At 35.6% G+C, this 18,710-nt stretch overlaps 2 protein-coding genes across 2 annotated transcripts in view; one reads left to right on the top strand and one right to left on the bottom strand.

Annotated features, from left to right (window-relative positions):
• LOC124542245 (solute carrier family 2, facilitated glucose transporter member 1-like) overlaps positions 1–10,060 on the top strand; it is a 29,603-nt gene extending 19,543 nt beyond the window's left edge. The window contains exons 3-12 of the mRNA XM_047120193.1: positions 557–717; positions 1,518–1,628; positions 2,184–2,271; positions 3,330–3,543; positions 4,170–4,228; positions 4,789–4,990; positions 6,473–6,609; positions 7,101–7,203; positions 7,853–7,953; positions 8,712–10,060. Coding sequence (XP_046976149.1) covers positions 557–717; positions 1,518–1,628; positions 2,184–2,271; positions 3,330–3,543; positions 4,170–4,228; positions 4,789–4,990; positions 6,473–6,609; positions 7,101–7,203; positions 7,853–7,953; positions 8,712–8,849 — 1,314 coding nt within the window. The 3' untranslated portion in view covers positions 8,850–10,060. The remainder of the gene's footprint in view (positions 1–556; positions 718–1,517; positions 1,629–2,183; positions 2,272–3,329; positions 3,544–4,169; positions 4,229–4,788; positions 4,991–6,472; positions 6,610–7,100; positions 7,204–7,852; positions 7,954–8,711) is intronic.
• A 1,168-nt stretch (positions 10,061–11,228) lies between these two features.
• Positions 11,229–18,389, bottom strand: LOC124542199 (exopolyphosphatase PRUNE1; the record flags this gene model as incomplete). Its single annotated transcript, XM_047120145.1, has 6 exons — positions 11,229–11,381; positions 13,269–13,421; positions 14,401–14,530; positions 15,171–15,291; positions 15,977–16,263; positions 18,148–18,389. Coding segments are annotated over 6 exons (1,080 nt in total), but the record flags the coding sequence as incomplete, so codon positions are not given.
• Positions 18,390–18,710: the final 321 nt, after the last annotated feature.

Genomic DNA, 18,710 nt, shown 5'->3' with positions numbered 1-18,710 from the left:
CTCGGCTCAGAAAGTCGTCTGTGAACTACTACTTACTAGTACTGAGTTTTTTTTTTTTTTTTTTTTTTTTTTTTTCGAATGGTCTGTTACTGTTGGCCAGAGTGGCCTCTACAGCGTCACCGGGCGGGGTGGCAAGTCACAGAAGACTCTGCCGGATGATGAGAGCCCACTGAAGGGCTCAGAGTACGCGCGTCCTAAGGGTGCCTCCTGTGAGGCCGGACCTCGGCTTAGGACGCCGTCGACGTCTGGAGGGAGGACAGTGTGTGCTCGGATAACCGTCACGCGCCTAAGCGCGGACGGTGAATAACGTAAGAGGGACCTCGACCCCGCCGGCGGGGTCGGTGTGTGTTGACTGTGTAGGTGGGACAGTTAGAGTTCGCCGATGTAATAGCATCGACGGGGGCGCATAGTACGTCCTTAGGACGTCTATGCATCGCATTGGAAGTACTGAGCTTGTTCATTGGGCTATATATACATTGCGGTGAACCAAACGTTAGCGCGATTCAGAAAATGTTAGACAATTTCAATTATATCTTATAAAATGTGTTTATTTCAGATCATGTCAGAATGGCTTCAGAAGGAGGCTTTGACGGGAACGAATATAACGCTACCAGCAAAAGATGACCCGAAGGTGACAACCGTGTGGTCGATCGCGGTGGCCATTTACTGTGTGGGTGGTATGATCGGCGGCGTTATCACCGGCGTGATTGCTGACAGGTATATACTTGAAACTTCTGATAATAAAGCATCGTATATGTACCAGCTAATTACTTATTATATATATTACTTGATGGTAGGGCTTTGTGCAAGCCCGTCAGGGTAGCCAAACAACGGTACTCAGTATTGTTGTGTTCCGGTTTGAAGGGTGAGTGAGCCAGTGTAACTAACTACAGGTACAAGGGACATAACATCTTAGTTCCCAAGGTTGGTGGCACATTGACGATGTAAGGAATAGTTAACCACTTACCACCAGGTGGCCAAATGCTCGTCCGCCAACCTATTCCATAAAAAAAATTTAGATATTCTACCACCAAAGAACACCACACCATCACACAATGTATTTTGATGCGCTTTTTTTTATAATACATGGACAATATAGTAAAGAAACACTTATCAAAACACTAATAATTTTAGAAGTTTCTAATGTGATATCGTAAATAAATATATTATGTAGTATATTTAGTATCAGCATTGCACCTAATGTCTATTACTTAGACACTGGAGTCCGAACTCAACTATTTAATATGAATTCATTGCTACGTTGTCATTAATAGTTAGTAAGTGAAGAAAAAAAAACAAAAGAGCATCACAGAACATTCGATTTTACGCGTTACTTTTTTCTTTTTAAATATTGTAAAATAAGGTTTAATATGCGGCAAAATAAAGTTATTTGAAATTAAATAAATTTAGATTTCTATATAATATAGATATAATTAAAATGAGAATCGTAGGCGCGAACACCTAGCGTTTTATATATCCTAGATTGCATGAGGAATGTGATGTGGATTTCTTTTCAGATTTGGAAGGAAAGGCGGTTTGCTTTTGAACAATGCTCTGGTCTTCATCGCGACGGCCCTTCAGGGTTGCGCCAAGCTGGCGAATTCGTCTGAAATGCTTATCGTTGGAAGGTTAGGACATTAGTAAAGTAACAGCCTGTAAATTTCCCACTGCTGGGATAAGGCATCATCTATTAAGGAGAGGGTTTGGAACATATTCAACCAGGCTGTTCCAATGCGGGTTGGTGGAATGCATTTTTCCTCACGATGTTTTCCTTCACCGAGCACGAGATGAATTATAAACACAAATTAAGCACATGTATATATTGGTGCTTGCCTGGGTTTGAACCCGCAATCATCAGTTAGCCTGTAAATTTTCCACTCATGGGCTAAGGCCTTCTCTCCAAATAAGGAGAGGGTTTGGAATTCCACCACGCTGCTCCAATGCGGGGTGGTGGAATTTCGATGAAATTAGACACACGCAGATTATTAACACAAATTAAGCACCTATATATAGCGGTGCTTGTATGTGAACCCACAATCATCGGTTAAGGTGCACACGTTCTAACCACAGGGTCATCTCTGAGGGTCTCACTGGATCAAACCATCTGTCTATAATAGATTCTTCTGAGAAACTTCGCCACAAAGCGCTGAGTAGCTGAATGTATACAATGTCGTTCATTCTAGGTTGATTATTGGAATCAACAGCGGTTTGAACGCCGGTCTGACTCCGATGTACCTGGCGGAGATATCTCCAGTGTCTTTACGGGGATCGGTGAGTCTGTCATATATGTAAGACTATTGGTCTATAATTATTCAATTAGAATCGGCAAATTAAAAAACGTGTTGCTCTGTAAAAACAAAGATTCTTTTATTTCAACTGTTTTACATTTCTAACGAAACACAAAGTACATCTATAGAGATATTACTAATCTGTAAAAACAAAGAAACGACATTTACAGTTAATTTGCCGATCTGTTTCGAATTTAATAAAATTAATATTTTTCTACATTAATAAAATTAATATTATGACAAGTCACCATCTTATTCATATTTTAAATAACTCACTTATACATCAATACTGCTTTACCGATCTTCTCTATAGCGCCATCTTTAGAGTCAGCGAAGACAACAGTTACCGACCCACTGACGCGCCGCAATTTGAACTCATAAAGGAATCTTAAGTATTCCTTTACATATATACATATAATAAAATTGGAGTGTCTGTTTCACCATCCTCCTGCCCTTATCCAAGTTTTATTTGGGCAGCGTGTCTCCTTCCAAACTTCTGTCTGACGTCACAAGTAACATTCTTTCTAACCATATCGTCTTTCACACAATCCATCCATCGTTTCCTTGGTCGTCCTCTACCTCTATATCCATCCACATCCATGCTCAAAACATTCCTCACAATATTTCTCTCCTCCTCTGTTTGTAGTATTAAAATAACCGCTTTATATTAAATGTATACACAACAACAACAACAACAGCCTGTAAATTCCCACTGCTGGGCTAAAGGCCTCCTCTCCCTTTGAGGAGAAGGTTTGGAACATATTCCACCACGCTGTTCCAATGCGGGTTGGTGGAATACACATGTGGCAGAATTCCTATGAAATTTGTCACATGCAGGTTTCCTCACGATGTTTTCCTTCACCGCTGAGCACGAGATGAATTATAAACACAAATTAAGCACATGAATCAGCGGTGCTTGCCTGGGTTTGAAACCGCAATCATCGGTTAAGATGCACGCGTTCTAACCACTGGGCCATCTCGACTCTTGTCTCGAGGGCAAAGCTTGTAGTTAAATAAAGTTTGTGTCACAATCATTTCCAGATCGGCACAGTCTATCAGCTGGTGATAACGATCACGATACTGCTCTCCCAAGTATTGGGATTGGAATCAGTGTTGGGCACAGATGGCGGTTGGCCGTTGCTGTTGGCGCTGGCCGCGATACCAGCTTTGATCCAATGTTGCACGCTGCCTCTTTGCCCTGAATCCCCGAAGTTTTTACTGTTGAACAAGGGTGCTGAACTACACGCTCAAAGAGGTTAGTGTAATCTATAAATACATTGGTAAAGAAGGCATATTATTCAGACGATAAAAAAGCGCTACCGCCAAACAACAGTACGAAGTATTGTTGTGTTCCGGTTTGAAGGGTGAGTGAGCCAGTGTAACTAAAGGCACAAGGGACAACCCGCCCAGTCGTACGTAAGCTTATTTCAGGAATAACGCAGTAAAACTCCCCACTTTTTACACTGATACTTTATTCTTTAAAAAGTTTATTCAGTTCAAAAATAATAATGTCATATACATTATTATTTTTGAACTGAATAAAAATTAAAATAAACTTTAATCAAGTGGGCTTTTACAAGCACTTTTGAATCGTCATTTAATTAACATGACTGTGTTTTTTAAATGTCGAAAAAGAGTAACTACTGAGTTTCTTGTCGGTTCTACTCGGTAGAATCTACTTTCCGAACCGGTGGTAGCTTCACTTAATTATTAAATGACGATTCAGAAGTGCTTGTCGTATGTCGTATGTCGTATGTCGTATCCTATTCGAATAACGTTTATTATGATTTTGATGTTTCTCGAACGTCCTAAGCAAATTTAAGAATTAATGAATGTTTTCAGTAATTTTAATTTAACATTACAATTTTGATATTATTTTAGCTCTAAACTGGTTGAGAGGCGATGTCGCTGTTCACGCTGAAATGGAAGAAATGCACCAGGTAATTGAAAACTCCCTTTATATACATTTTGCTATTTTCACATTCAATGGTTAGTCCAGGAATTTTAGCACCAAAAGTCGGTCCGCTCTACATAAAATCCTTCTACGTGATTTTTCGATTGGATTATGTCGGAGGGTGCCCCCCAAGTATAAAACCGAGTTTAGTATTGTTGATATTTTCCGATATATTTAAGAGGATAATATAATACAATAGGAGAAAAAGTTTGGTGTGAAAAAGGTGGGAAATTTTGTTTTCTACAAAAAAGATTTTGACGTAAAACTTACCGTTTCCGAGATATATGCGAAAAAACGTTTTCCAAGATGGCGGCTAACGCTCGCGGTTTCGGGCGACAGAAACTCGGTTTTATACTTGGGGGGCCACATAGACCCAAGACGACATAGAAAACTAATGATAATCTACATTGACTCGGCCAGACGAACCCGGGACCTCGGAGTGGCGTACCCATGAAAACCGGTGTACACACCACTCGACCACGGAGGATCGTCAAGGAGAATCTGTTTATTTTTTTGGCTAATAATTCCTTTAAAATAATATTCCAGGAAGCAGAGAAGAATAAGATCAGCAAGAAAGTCACTCTTCGTGAGCTCCTTCGAAACCGTCAACTCCGACAGCCTCTCCTGATAGCCATGGTGGTGATGGTGGCCCAGCAACTCTCTGGGATCAACGCTGTGATATTCTTCTCTACCGACATCTTCCAGTCCGCTAACTTGAGCGAAACGCAGAGCCAATACGCGACTTTGGGTAAGTCAATAGATTACTTAGACTCTTTTCAACAATAACAACAGCCTGTAAATTCCCACTGCTGGGCTAAAGGCCTCCTCTCACATTGGGGAGAAGGTTTGGAACATATTCCACAATGCGGGTTGGTGGAATACACTTGTGGCAGAATTTTTATGAAATTTATCACATGCAGGTTTCCTCACGATGTTTTCCTTCACCGCTGAGCACGAGATGAATTATAAAGACAAATTAAGCACATGAATCAGCGGTGCTTGCGTGTGAACCCCCAATCATCGGTTAAGATGCACGTGTTCTAACCACTGGGCCATCTCGACTCTGTATTGTACTCAACTTTTCAACTTTTTCAACAAATTTTCAACCGACTTCAAAAAGGAGGAGGTGATATAGATGATAAAAAAGCGTCGAGGTAATACCTGTTGACTTCCAAGCAGGATATATTAATTTAAATAATTGTATTAACTAACATGACTTTGTATTTTAAATGTTGAAAAAGAGTAACTACTGAGTTTCTTGCCGGTTCTTCTCGGTAGAATCTACTTTCCGAACCGGTGGTAGCTTCACTTAATTGTAAAATGAAGTTTCAAAAGTGCTTGTAAAAGCCTACTTGAATAAAGTTTATTTTGATTTGATTCGATTTGATCAATTCATCTGTATTTTTTTTATGTTTATTAATGTTACATCATAACTTTTCGCTGAGTGAATTGGCTCCAAATATCCAAACCAAATCCAAGCAGTAACTGTAACTTTTTCTTTATAAATAAATATTGGACAACATCACACATATTACTCTGATCCCAATGTAACTAGCTAAAGCACTTGTGTTATCACTGTAACTACGTTATATAATCGTAAATCGACTTTCAAGTAGTCTAATAGTTTTCATTTCATTTTACTTTACTGAATACGCAATTATTTTTATTACTTTTTATGGCATGTTCATTTATTTTAAAATAGTGTTTTGTTTGAAGTCGGTTTTTCCTTTTGTGAAAGTTTTTATTTATTTAGTAATAAAGTTCACTCACAGACGATAGCGTTGAAATATTAATTATTTGTTATATCTGGGAACTAAGTTATGACTCTTGAGAGCCGAGATGGTCCAGTGGTTAGAGCGTACATCTTAACCGATGTTTGCGGGTTCGAATCGACCCAATTTAAGCAGATTCTTTGATTACTTAATTTATTCAAAAATCCATATATCGCTCCTCATTGGCCGGGCTTATGATGAAGTCACTTTCTTGTAAACTTTGCTTTTTTACTATATGTAACACGGATTAAAATACAAGAAAGTGACGTCACCGACCCCATTGCAGCTCCATATTGTTTCCGCGCGCTATTTAAATATGGAATCTTTAATATGATATTTTTCGGCAAATATGTACTACAAATAAAAAACACAACTCTTACTGGGTTCCTTAACTTCTACTAAATAATATAATATAAAAACCAGTCAAATAGCCTATTGATGTTTGTTGTAATTTACAGGTATGGGAGCTATGAACGTCGTGATGACTGTGATATCTCTCTTGCTGGTAGAGGTCGCTGGCAGGAAGACTCTCCTCCTGACTGGCTTCACTGGCATGCTGTTTTGCACCGTTGCGCTTTGCGTTGCTAATCTATATGTAAGTATGATTATAATACTACACAATTTAGATGTAGCATCGGCAATATTCGTAAAACCGATGACTGCCGATTCACAACAAATAGAAACAGCTCCCTATCGCGCCACTCGACGCTATTCGTCGCTATAGATTCCCGCGTCAGTTCGACCCGAGACAGCGAGTGCGTGTAAAGCGACGCGTCGAATTGACGAATATATTAGGTCGTGTGATATTACAAGTTATTACGTTTGTGTAAAGATCATATTCACATAAGAAATAGATATTATTTGGGATGGCGTACTCAATTCGGATGTGATCGGTTTTACGAATTTTGTTGACTGTGTTTTCAAATGTTGAAAAAGGTAACTACTGAGTTTCATACCGGTTCTGTTGGGTAGAATATATATTTCGAATCGGTGGTAGCTTCACTTAATTGTTGAATGACGATTCAAAAGTGCTAGTAAAAGCCTACTTGAATAAAGTTTATTTTAATTTGAGTTTATTTTTTCCAGACGGCGCACGTATGGGTGTCCTACGTGTGTATAGCTCTGGTTATACTTTTCGTAGTGATGTTCGCAGTGGGCCCAGGCTCGATCCCATGGTTCCTAGTGACTGGTAAGTTTATGTTACCTGTGCTAATATTATCACAGAGTAATTTAATTATTTCTTCACAGAGTATAAATTAAATTTAGATATTTTTTTATTAATAAATTGCACGTGCGATACCGGGGTTTTGTTTAAAATTTATTTTGAATCAAAAATTATTAATAAAATAAGACCTTTTTTTAATTTTATGACATTCTACCGGTTTCGGATGTAGATTGTAATGATGAAAAAATTAAATCAGTATTTACTCTATGAAAGTAATAAATTACATATTTTCATACTATGCGGGATTTTGTCAAACTAAAATAAAAAAAAAAAAACTGGCATTGCTTGGCCTTAATGTAAATTAAAAAAAAAATATATACTAAAATACAATTATAATTAATAACAATTAATGTTGCAAACGTAAAAATATTCGAAACATATTTTTCATTATAAATTTTGATTTGTATTTCGTGCTCTCTGGGCAGAACTGTTCACCCATACATTAATGTTGCAAACCTAAAAAAATATTCACAAAATTATTTATAATTATTATTCATAGTGGATTCGTGGAAATTCTTTCAAAAAAAGAAAAATATTCGAAATTAATCAATCTTTTTATATAAAATTGTTGTTTTTTTTGTAATATATAATTTTGATGTCGTTTTGTCCGCAGAGCTATTCAACCAGGCAGCTCGGCCGGCGGCTTCATCAGTCGCCGTCACCATCAACTGGACTGCAAACTTTATTGTCGGCTTGAGTTTCTTACCATTAACGGTAAGATTATTTTACACTTATTAAAAAAAAGTAACAGCCTGTAAACCCACTGCTGGGATAAGGCCTCCCCTCCTATAAACGAGTGTTTGGAACATATTCAACGCTGTCCCAATGCGGGTTGGTTTTTCTGCACATGTGGCAGAAATTCAATGAAATTAGACACATGCAGGTTTTATCACGATGTTTTTTACACTTGATTGAATTTATTAATGCTGGACTTAAAGTTATAAACTTTATTTAAAATTGGTAAGACCTGTTTTATCAAATTTATTACAAATTGTCATCCAACCAGATTTAGACACATGCAGGTTTCCTCACGATTTTTTCCTTCACCGAGCACGAGATGAATTATAAACACAAATTAAGCACATGAATATTCAGTGCTTGGATGTGAACCCGCAATCATCGGTTAAGATGCACGCGTTCTCAATCTGTGTGCATCTAAGCACCCACACAATGTATCTCATAAGTTACTTAGTAAAGTAAGTAACGGCCTGTAAATTTCCCACTGCTGGGATAAGGCCTCTTCTCCCATTAAGAAGGTTTGGAACATATTCCACCACGCTGTTTCAATGCGGGTTAGTGGAATACACATGTGGCAGAATTTCACATGCAGGTTTCCTCACGATGTTTTCCTCCACCGAGCTTGAGATGAATTATAAACACAAATTAAGCACATATATATATAGCGGTGCTTGGATGTGAACCCGCACTGGGCCATCTCATAAGATACTTAATGTTTTTTTTTTTTATTTCAGCTCATCCTAGGCTCGAATACGTTCGTTATATTCGCAATATTGCAGTTTATTTTCATCCTCTTCATCGCTTTCAAAGTTCCGGAGACGAAGAATAAAACGATCGAAGAGATAACAGCAATGTTTAGACAACAGATGTAAAATTACATTTGTGTGTCATTGACACATAAAGCTCACGAAAGAGGTCAATGATCTTAATTTAAATTGTGCGAATCTTAGCTATTAATATAAAAGTATTTATATACTAGAACCTTTTGAAAAACGCGTTGTATCTTGTAATATTCAAAATAGTTTTTTCAGTTATGGATTACAATGAAACGTCAATAAGTATAGTGCAGTTATAGTACAGTCTTTATAATGTACAATCATTTTAAACAATTGCTCGCTACGACGGCAAAAAAAAACGATGCTGTCTTCTTCTTTCAAACATCGAATCAATAATGAAAGACAGAGACAAAGCATTATTTGACAGTTCGTATCAAAAATAAAGTATAGTACGACACAACTCAGACGTATCATCGGCAAAGTTCGTAAAACCGATCACATCCGAATTGAGTACGCTATCTCTAATTATCAATATTTACTTCTCATGTGAATATGATCTTTACACAAACGTAATAACTTGTAATATCACACGACCTAATATATTCGTCAATTCGACGCGTCGCTTTACACGCACTCGCTGTCTCGGGTCGAACTGACGCGGGAATCTATAGCGACGAATAGCGTCGAGTGGCGCGATAGGGAGCTGTTTCTGTTGGTTGTGAATCGACAGTCATCGGTTTTATTGAATTTACCAATTCTACATCTAAGTTGTGACGTACTATACGTTAAAGCATTCAAAGTAAAACATTAAACTCATGAAATATTCGTCCTATCTCTTTCTAACTTTACAGTAACCCATCTGTGAGAGCGAGGAAGCTAATGTTAAACCGATTTCGATATGACATTGGTTTCATCTCTTTCTAACATAGCGTATAATGTTAAGTTAAACAAAGATAGCGATATTTAATTGAAATATCTGTTACACAACCGATGTCACAAATATATCGCCCATACTTACAGTCAGAGTTTAAAACAAAGTTGAGATAATAAAGATGGCGCGTTTGTTATACTTCTTTTGTTTTAAACACTACAAGATATAACAATAATATCAAAAAACGCTATTTCGGCAAAAATCTTTTGGCAAATGACGATACATTTTGATTTTTGAAGGATGCTTTTTATATTTAGATAATATCGTAAAATTTTCCCTCCATAACTTTTGTCAATTTTGACAGATTAAAAATCTATATTATATTTCACAGAATAATAGATACATGTCAGTATTTCAAAATAATTTGTTTAAGATATAATATACTGTTTTATAATGATACAATATTAATTGAAATTAATCAATATTATATTTTTTATAATAATATTAATTGTTGAATATTGTAATTAGCTGTTTTAAGATCTTATTTACATTTTGGACGTATTATATTCGATCAGATATTTTTTTATAATATTGTCATTATAATTATAAATTAATATATACATTTATTTCGAACAAATTTAAAATAATCTATCAATTATACAAGTTTTGAAATAAGTTTACACAATTTTTATTTACTGTCATATTTAACTTTTTTTTAATTGAACAAATAATCAATAGCATTTGTTAAACATCCTTTTGTATAGCATTTATGATAATAGTCAATTTTTTATTGTATTCAGTTTTTTTTCTTAATTCACGAAAAGGCTGGCTGTAGTTTTACGATAATACTCTTAAGAATCTTTTAAGAAGGATGTTGATATTATTCTCATGTTAGTTTTAATAATTTTTTTATAATAAATACTTTTTGATGGAATAACGAGTGAGTTATTGAAATTAATTACAGAAAAATGTGTTTCTTTTTTCTTCTCATTTATATCATACTATGAACCCGTCTCAGCTTCACACGGGTGCATTACTAATAATATTTATACTACAGAATTTATTTATTTACGACATCACATTAGAAACTTCTAAAATTATTAGCGTTTCTTTATTACATTGTCCATGTATTATAAACAGAAATCTTTCTCTCGAATCACTCAATCTTTTTTTATGGTATAAGTTAGGGGACGAGCATATGGGCCACCTGATGGTAAGTGGTCACCATCACCCATAGACAATGACGCTGTAAGAAATATTAACTATTCCTTACATCTTCAATGTGCCACCAACCTTGGGAACTAAGATGTTATGTCCCTCGTGCCTGTAGTTACACTGACTCACCCTTCAAACCGGAACACAACAATACTGAGTACTGTTATTTGGCGGTAGAATAACTGGTGAGTGGGTGGTACTTACCCAGACGGGCTTGCACAAAGCCCTACCACCAAGTCAAATCTAGAAAATAACCGCATCAAAATCCGTTGCGAATTTCGAAGATCTAATACACAGGGACAAACAGCGGTAAGTGACTTTGTTTTATACTACGTAATGATATAGTCGTTTTTTTTTCAGTGTTGCAATAAAACAAAATTATCTCAATATATTTATTATTTCTTAGCTAAGAACTCATTCAAAGCCGGCATGTATTGTTTTCTGGAAGCTGAGAGATTCATCTGTTTGAAATAAATACACGTTTCTGTTTCAGCTTGCAGTTCAAGTGGGGGGCTGGACCATTTTTGGAGGAACTCTGCTAGCTGTGAGACATAAATAAATAAATAAATATAAATATGAGACAACATCACATACATTACTCTGATCCCAATGTAAGTAGCTGAAGCACTTGTGTTGTGGAAGATCAGAAGTAACGACGGTACCACAAACACCCAGACCAAAGACAACATAGAAAACTAATGGTTATCTACATCGACTCGCCCGGGAATCGAACCCGGGACCTTAGAGTGGCGTACCCATGAAAACCGGTGTACACACCACTTGACCATGGAGGTCATCAAATAGAAATAATAATTGAGATTTGGGATCTTTAGTTTCGAAAATTTATTTAGTAGGTACATTAATGAGTCGAGATGGCCCAGTAGTTACGCGTGCATCTTAACCGATGATTGCGGGTTCAAACCCAGGCAAGCACCGCTGAGTCATGTGCCTAATTTGTCTTTATAATTCATCTCGTGTTCGGTGAAGGAAAACATCGTGAGGAAACCTGCATGTGACAAATTTCATAGAAGTTCTGCCACATGTGTATTCCCCCAAACCGCATTGGAACAGCGTGGTGGAATATGTTCCAAACCTCCTCAAAGGGAGAGGAGGCCTTTAGCCCAGCCGTGGGAATTTACAGGCTGTTGTTATAAGTGTTCCAATGCTCATAAAAATTGGTTGTATGAAATTTGAACCATTCCTTCTCAAACGATGCGTCACCAACCTTGGGAACTAAGATGTTATGTCCTTTGTGCCTGTAGTTACACTGACTCACTCTTCAAACCAAATCAAAAACAATACAAAGTTTGTTTCTGTGTTTAGTAATTTCGTAGTCGATAGTGACTATAATAAAATTCCATAGACATTTTTAACTTTGCCGTTTCATAGATTCAAATCAATTGTCAATAATCAAAATCAAAATAAACTTTATTCAAGTGGGCTTTTACAAGCACTTTTGAATCGTCATTTAACAATAAAGTGAAGCTACCACCGGTTTGGAATGTAGATTCTACCGAGAAGAACCGTCAAGAAACTCAGTAGTTTCTCTGTCAACATTTAAAAATACAAAGTCAAGTTAGTTAAATACAATTATTTAAATTAATATATCCTGCTTGGAAGTCAACAGGTACATACAATGATAAGGAAGGCATATAATTCAATAGAAGACGATAAAAAAGCGTGAAGCTAGCTAACATGACTGTATATTTTAACACAGTTCCCAATTAAAATTATTTGTAGTTTTTTTTCTTATTTTTCTAGCTATATACCCCAAATATATAAACAATGTAATTTGCACGAATTAAATTCGATATCTTTTAACAATTTTTAGTAGCATTTTTTCTTTTTTCTATGGATAATGACTAATTAACACTAATTATAAAATCATGGAATTAATACTTGTGGTGTAATAAGTAATACTGGTGATTTCCAGGATTAAATACATATATAGTATTTAACTAATATGACTGTATTTTTAAAATGTTGAAAAAGAGTAACCACTGATTTTCTTGCCGGTTCTTCTCGGTAGAATCTGCATTCCGAACCGGTGGTAGCTGCACTTAATACTTTTGTTAAATGACGATTCAGAAGAATACTCGAATAAAAGCATGATATATCGAATCAGAAACATGATATATTTACCTCTATTTTGTTAATAATTATTGTTATAAAGTTAGCTAATTAATTGGTTTAACTTTTTTTTATGGTATAGGTTGGTGGACGAGCAGATGGGCCACCTGATGGTAAGTGGTCACCATCACCCATAGACAATGACGCTGTAAGATATATTAACTATTCCTTACATCGTCAATGCGCCACCAACCTTTGGAACTAAGATGTTATGTCCCTTGTGTCTGTAGTTACACTGCACAACATAAAAGTTAACTTTTGGGTATATGCGATGTAAATCAAGATTATTGTAAGGTAACCTTTTCTCCCCTCTCCGGACTCGAGCTGATGACAGCGACGTCTCTCTTCAGACCTTCACTGAGGTCCATACCAAGTAGTACGGCCAAGTTACAGCTCCTCAAAGTCAGGGCTTCGCTGACGGCTTCTAACGCTTGAGGTTTTTGGAGGAACTCCTGCAAATATAACAATCAACAGCTTTTTAAAACATAGATATGTAAATTCAAGAAACGCTACCTATAATTAATCTATACATGTAATTAAATTGGAGTGTCTGTTTGTAATATTAAAATAGCACTTTTTACTCAATGCATATGTACAGTCGGGGTAAGAAAAGGTTCGTCACCTTAAGATCTATTGTCGTGTGCTCAGTGTGAGCGATAATCTGCTTTACCGATCGAGAATGACATATTGCGTCGCAATGATTTGACGTTTAGATTCAAAAGGTACTAAGAGCTTAAGACTTGATAAAGGAATGAATTTGAAAACTGACGAAGGTTTTCTTACTCCGACTGTATGTACATAGTACATATACCAAAATAATATTTTTTACAATTTTTCTCTGTCTGTTCGTTCCGGCTACTTACTGGAACGGCTGGACCGATTTTGATGGGACTTAACTTGTCAGATAGGTGATGTAATAAGGAGTACAGGTCTCGAGACAAATAAATATGTTTTTATATTATTTATTGATTGCCTTTTATACTATTATCGAAAGAGTTTCAGACAGACAGTTTCTTTCACATTTGTGATATTAATATAGGTGAATTAAGATCATGATACCCTCAGAAATGACGATCGCAGAGATTTTTAACTTTTGCGTCTCGTAAATTCAAAACGTTTATGAAAAATACACATTGGTAAAAAAGGCGTACCTATTATTCGATACAAGATTTTGTAGATGATAAAAAAGCGTGGAATTTATACCTGTTAACTTCCAGGCAGGATATATTAATTTAAATAATTGTATTTAACTAACATGACTGTATTTTTTTAAACGTTGAAAATGATTAACTACTGATTTTTTTGCCGGTTATTAACGGTAGAATCTACTTTCCGAACCGGCGGTAGCTTCACTTAATTGTTAAGTGACGATTCAAAAGTGCTTATAAAAGCCCACTTGAATAAAGTTTATTTCGATTTTTGATTTCATACCTTAACAAGTACAGGGAAGCTGGGTACGAATATATCTTCCAGGATCTTCAAATCCTTCCTAAGGAGCTGTGATGCCGTCAGAGTTGTGACGTCACTGCGCGCTCGGAGCAAGCGATCTAACTTAGACTGCCTGGAAGAGACAAACGATGATGAATGAAAATGGTGGATTATGTTCCAAACCTTCTCAAAGGGAGAGGTCTTAGCCCAGCTGATTTACAGGCTGTTGTTGTTGTTAAAAAAAAGTAAGACACAACTCAGATGTAGCATCGGCAAAATTCGTCAAACCGATCACATCCGAATTGAGTACGCCTTCCCAAATTATCAATATTTATTTCTCATGTGAATGTGATATTTACACAAATCGGCAGTAATCGCTTTATATTGAAATACAAGTTAGCTAAAAAAAGCGTGTTCATAAAATTATTCAAAAATCGTATTTAAAAATGTATTAATTTCATTAATACTTGAACAAATCTGCTCAGGGTTACCATAAACAATATTTATTTTTTGGATTGAATGCACAATCAGAGTAAGAAAACTTTCGTCACTTTTCAAATTAATTTCTTTATCAAGTCGTAAGCACTTAGTACCTTTTGAATCTAAACGTCGAATCATTGCGACGCAATATGTCATTGTCGATCGGCAAAGCAGATTATCGCTCAAACTGAGCACGCGAAAATAGATCTTAAGGTAACGAATCTTTTCTTACCCCGAATACATACAAGGTGAGGTTAGGTAAGGTAAAAATTGCTTCGCGCTAGTCAAATTACCTTCTGTGTTGATTATCTTCCAATTTAATTATTTTCTCCAAATAAAGAGCACTGTCCTCATCCAGAGGTGTTGCTTTGTTGACTTCCTTTGAGAAATTCACTGTGTCCAATATTATTACATCTGAAAATAATACCAATGTAATAATAACACAAAACTATTATTATCGTATAATACCGATCCAAGATGGCCGATGGCCGCGTGGTTAGAACGCGTGCATTTTAAAGACAATTGATTCAAACCCAGGCAAGCACCACTGAATATTCACGTGCTTAATATGTGTTTATAATTCATCTCGTGCTCGGCGAAGGAAAACATCGTGAGGAAACCTGCATGTGTCTAATTGCATAGAAATTCTGCCACGTGTGTATTCCTCCAAACGGAATTGGAACAGCGTGTTTGAATATGCTTCAAACATTCTCAAAGGGAGAGATCTTAGCCCAGCAGTGGGAAATTTACAGGCAGTTGTTGTCGTTGTTATATAACACCATAAAGACAAATTTGGTACAGTCTAGACTCATTGCCACTTTAATTAATTAGTAAACATCATCATTACACAGTATAAAACAAAGTCGCTTACCGCTGTCTGTTGCTATGTATGCTTAGATCTTTGAAACTACGCAACGGATTTTGATGTGGTTTTTTTAATAGATAGATTGATTTTAGAGGAAGGTTTTTGTATATAATACATAGACAATATAGTTAAGAAACACTGAAAATTTTAGCATCATCCAATGTGATGTATTTAAACAAATTCTGTAGTATATTTATTATCACTATTTTGTATATATTAGTAAAAAAAACTCACCGTGTAACATATCCGCACATACGGGATAATCTTTGAAAAAATTATCCCCTAGCAAACCTTGGTCCTTTATCCGTTGGGCGACCAACGTACAACATGAGCCAACGGTTACTATGAAGCTATTAACACCATCTTTGTATTTCCACTGTGTTTTATCCATTGGCCTATGATCAACTATTTCATTTACATATGGTGTTAGAAATTGTAATCTCTTCGATAACACGTGATGATCTACTAATATCACGTTTGTCTGATACGATGATATTAATTCCTGTAAATCTATATCGTCTCTGAAACAATAATATATAAATATAATAATAATTACATAGTGTAAAACAAAGTCGCTTACCGCTGTCCGTTTCTATGTATGCTTAGATCTTTAATACGAAACGGATTTTGATGCGGTTCTTTTTGATTGATAGAGTGATTCGAGAGAAAGGATTTTATATATAATACATGCACAATATAGTAAAGAAATGCTGATAATTTATACATTCTCTACTATATTTGCGAAGGCAGGTTGGGTCGCTAATAATAAATATTGGACAACATCACATACATTACTCTGATCCCAATGTAAGTAGCTAACGCACTTGTGTTGTGGGAGATCAGAAGTAACGACGGCACAAACACCCAGACCCGAGACGACACAGACAACTAATAACAATCTACATCCACCCGGGACCTCGGAGTGGCGTATCCGTGAAAACCGGCGAACACACTCGACCACGGAGGTCGCCAATATATATATTTTTAATTAACACTATGAATTAGATCGGTAATCAGAAACAGACAAATTAATTAGAAAAAATAGTCCACAAGTGTGTATAACCTTAACATTTAAAAAGTCATTGTCCAATAGCAAAACAACTTAGTTTGACTGACTTGTAAACTGTACAGGTTATCAGTTTGACGTGTATGTAGAAAGTGTATGTTTGTTTATGAATTTCTCGAAAACTCAAAGTTATATTGATGTGATCATTTCTAATCTAAGTTAAGTACACTTCAACTTAGGGAACAGTGTGTGATACATCAAAATCGATCAAGTAATTTCATAGATATATTTTTTATTTTTAGTGCACTAGCTGTTTCCAATTTCGAAGTTTATATTTATATTATAATGTGAAAGTAACTCGTGTCTGTTTGTGGCTCTTTCACGACAAAACCGCTGAACCGAATTTGATGAAATTTGGTATACAGCAAACTTGAACTCATCACCATTACCCATAGACAATGACGCTGTAAGAAATATTAACTATTCCTTACATCGTCAATTAGTCACCAACCTTGGCAACTAAGACGCTATGTCCCATGTGCCTGTACACTGGCTCACTCACCCTTCAAACCGGAACACAACAATACTGCATACTGTTTTTTAACGGCAGAATATCTGATGAGTGGGTGGTACCTATTCAGACGGGCTTGCACAAAGCCCTACCATCAACTTTAAGATATACTAATTAAGATCATTATAACTTCAAGATAGGCAGATTGGCAAACAAGCTACACAACAAACATTAGTACTTTAGGCATACTAGCCATTTCATATCACCAATGTATCACTAATGTTAGTAAGATATATCTTTTGTGCTTATACACTGGCTGACTGGTCAAAATACAACACATTAACAACAAGTACTGTTGTTTGACAGTAGAATATAAGATGGTTAGTGTATGAGACATACACAAAGTCTGATTATTAATAGTTAGTGAGTGAATAAAATATAAGGAAGGTCTTAACTTGTATGTATGTATGTATGAACAAGGGAGATGGTTTGTGTGAAAGAAGATGGCTGGAATTAATGTTACTTGTGAGATGTCAGATATTTGTATTAACTAACATGACTTTGAATTTTTTTAAATGTTGAAAAAGAGTAACTACTGAGTTTCATACTGGTTCTGTAGGGTAGAATCTACATTCCAAACCGGTGGTAGCTTCACTAAATTGTTAATTGAAGATTCAAAAGTGCTTGTAAAAGCCCACTTGGATAAAGATTATTTTGATTTTGATTTTGATAGGGAAGTATGGAAAAACACTGCATCAACCTCTATTAAAATTGGGATACAGCATGACGATGAATGTCTTTATGTGATCTCTAAGAATCATCGCAGACATGACATAAGCATGATTATATCAAGGGTGTAATAGCTATGATTTGAAAAGTATATTGTACCGAAAAATCAAATTACTCTCCGAGATCCCAGACTCCTTGAGGCAAAAGGCAACCTCGGTTTTTAAAGGAAAGTCACATCTATCCACGTCTAGCATACAGATGAAAATTGAATTGTCATTTTCATGTGGATTTTTTTTGTGACACCAATTTAGGAATGAAGCATAGACGAGTGAGCTGACAGCCGAGTCCAAGTCACAGCTTTCGTTCCCGATTACAATGTTTAAATTATTGAAATTCTGTGATTTCTGTAACAAAAAATATAATATAGAATTTTAAAAACTGTTTTACTTATAATAAGGTGTCTAGACTTTTTTTTTTTATTTAATTACTTAAAATTTAGGATCTTGAACAATTTTTTTTTTTAATATGTATCTGTTATTTTTTTTTCTATGATATTAGATTATTTTCCATACATACTTAATACAATTTTTTTATTATTTTATATTTATATATCATTTTCTTTTTATATATTCATTGATTAAAAAATTCATTATAATACAAGAATATTTAAGTCTAACGACTATAGATATATAGATATAATACTGTTAACTTTATTAAATTAA

This window comes from Vanessa cardui, chromosome 30 (genome assembly GCF_905220365.1).
Source record: "Vanessa cardui chromosome 30, ilVanCard2.1, whole genome shotgun sequence".
Classification (NCBI taxonomy): domain Eukaryota; kingdom Metazoa; phylum Arthropoda; class Insecta; order Lepidoptera; family Nymphalidae; genus Vanessa; species Vanessa cardui.
Note: the sequence above shows the minus strand (reverse complement) of the source record. Positions and strands in the feature narration are given on the sequence as shown.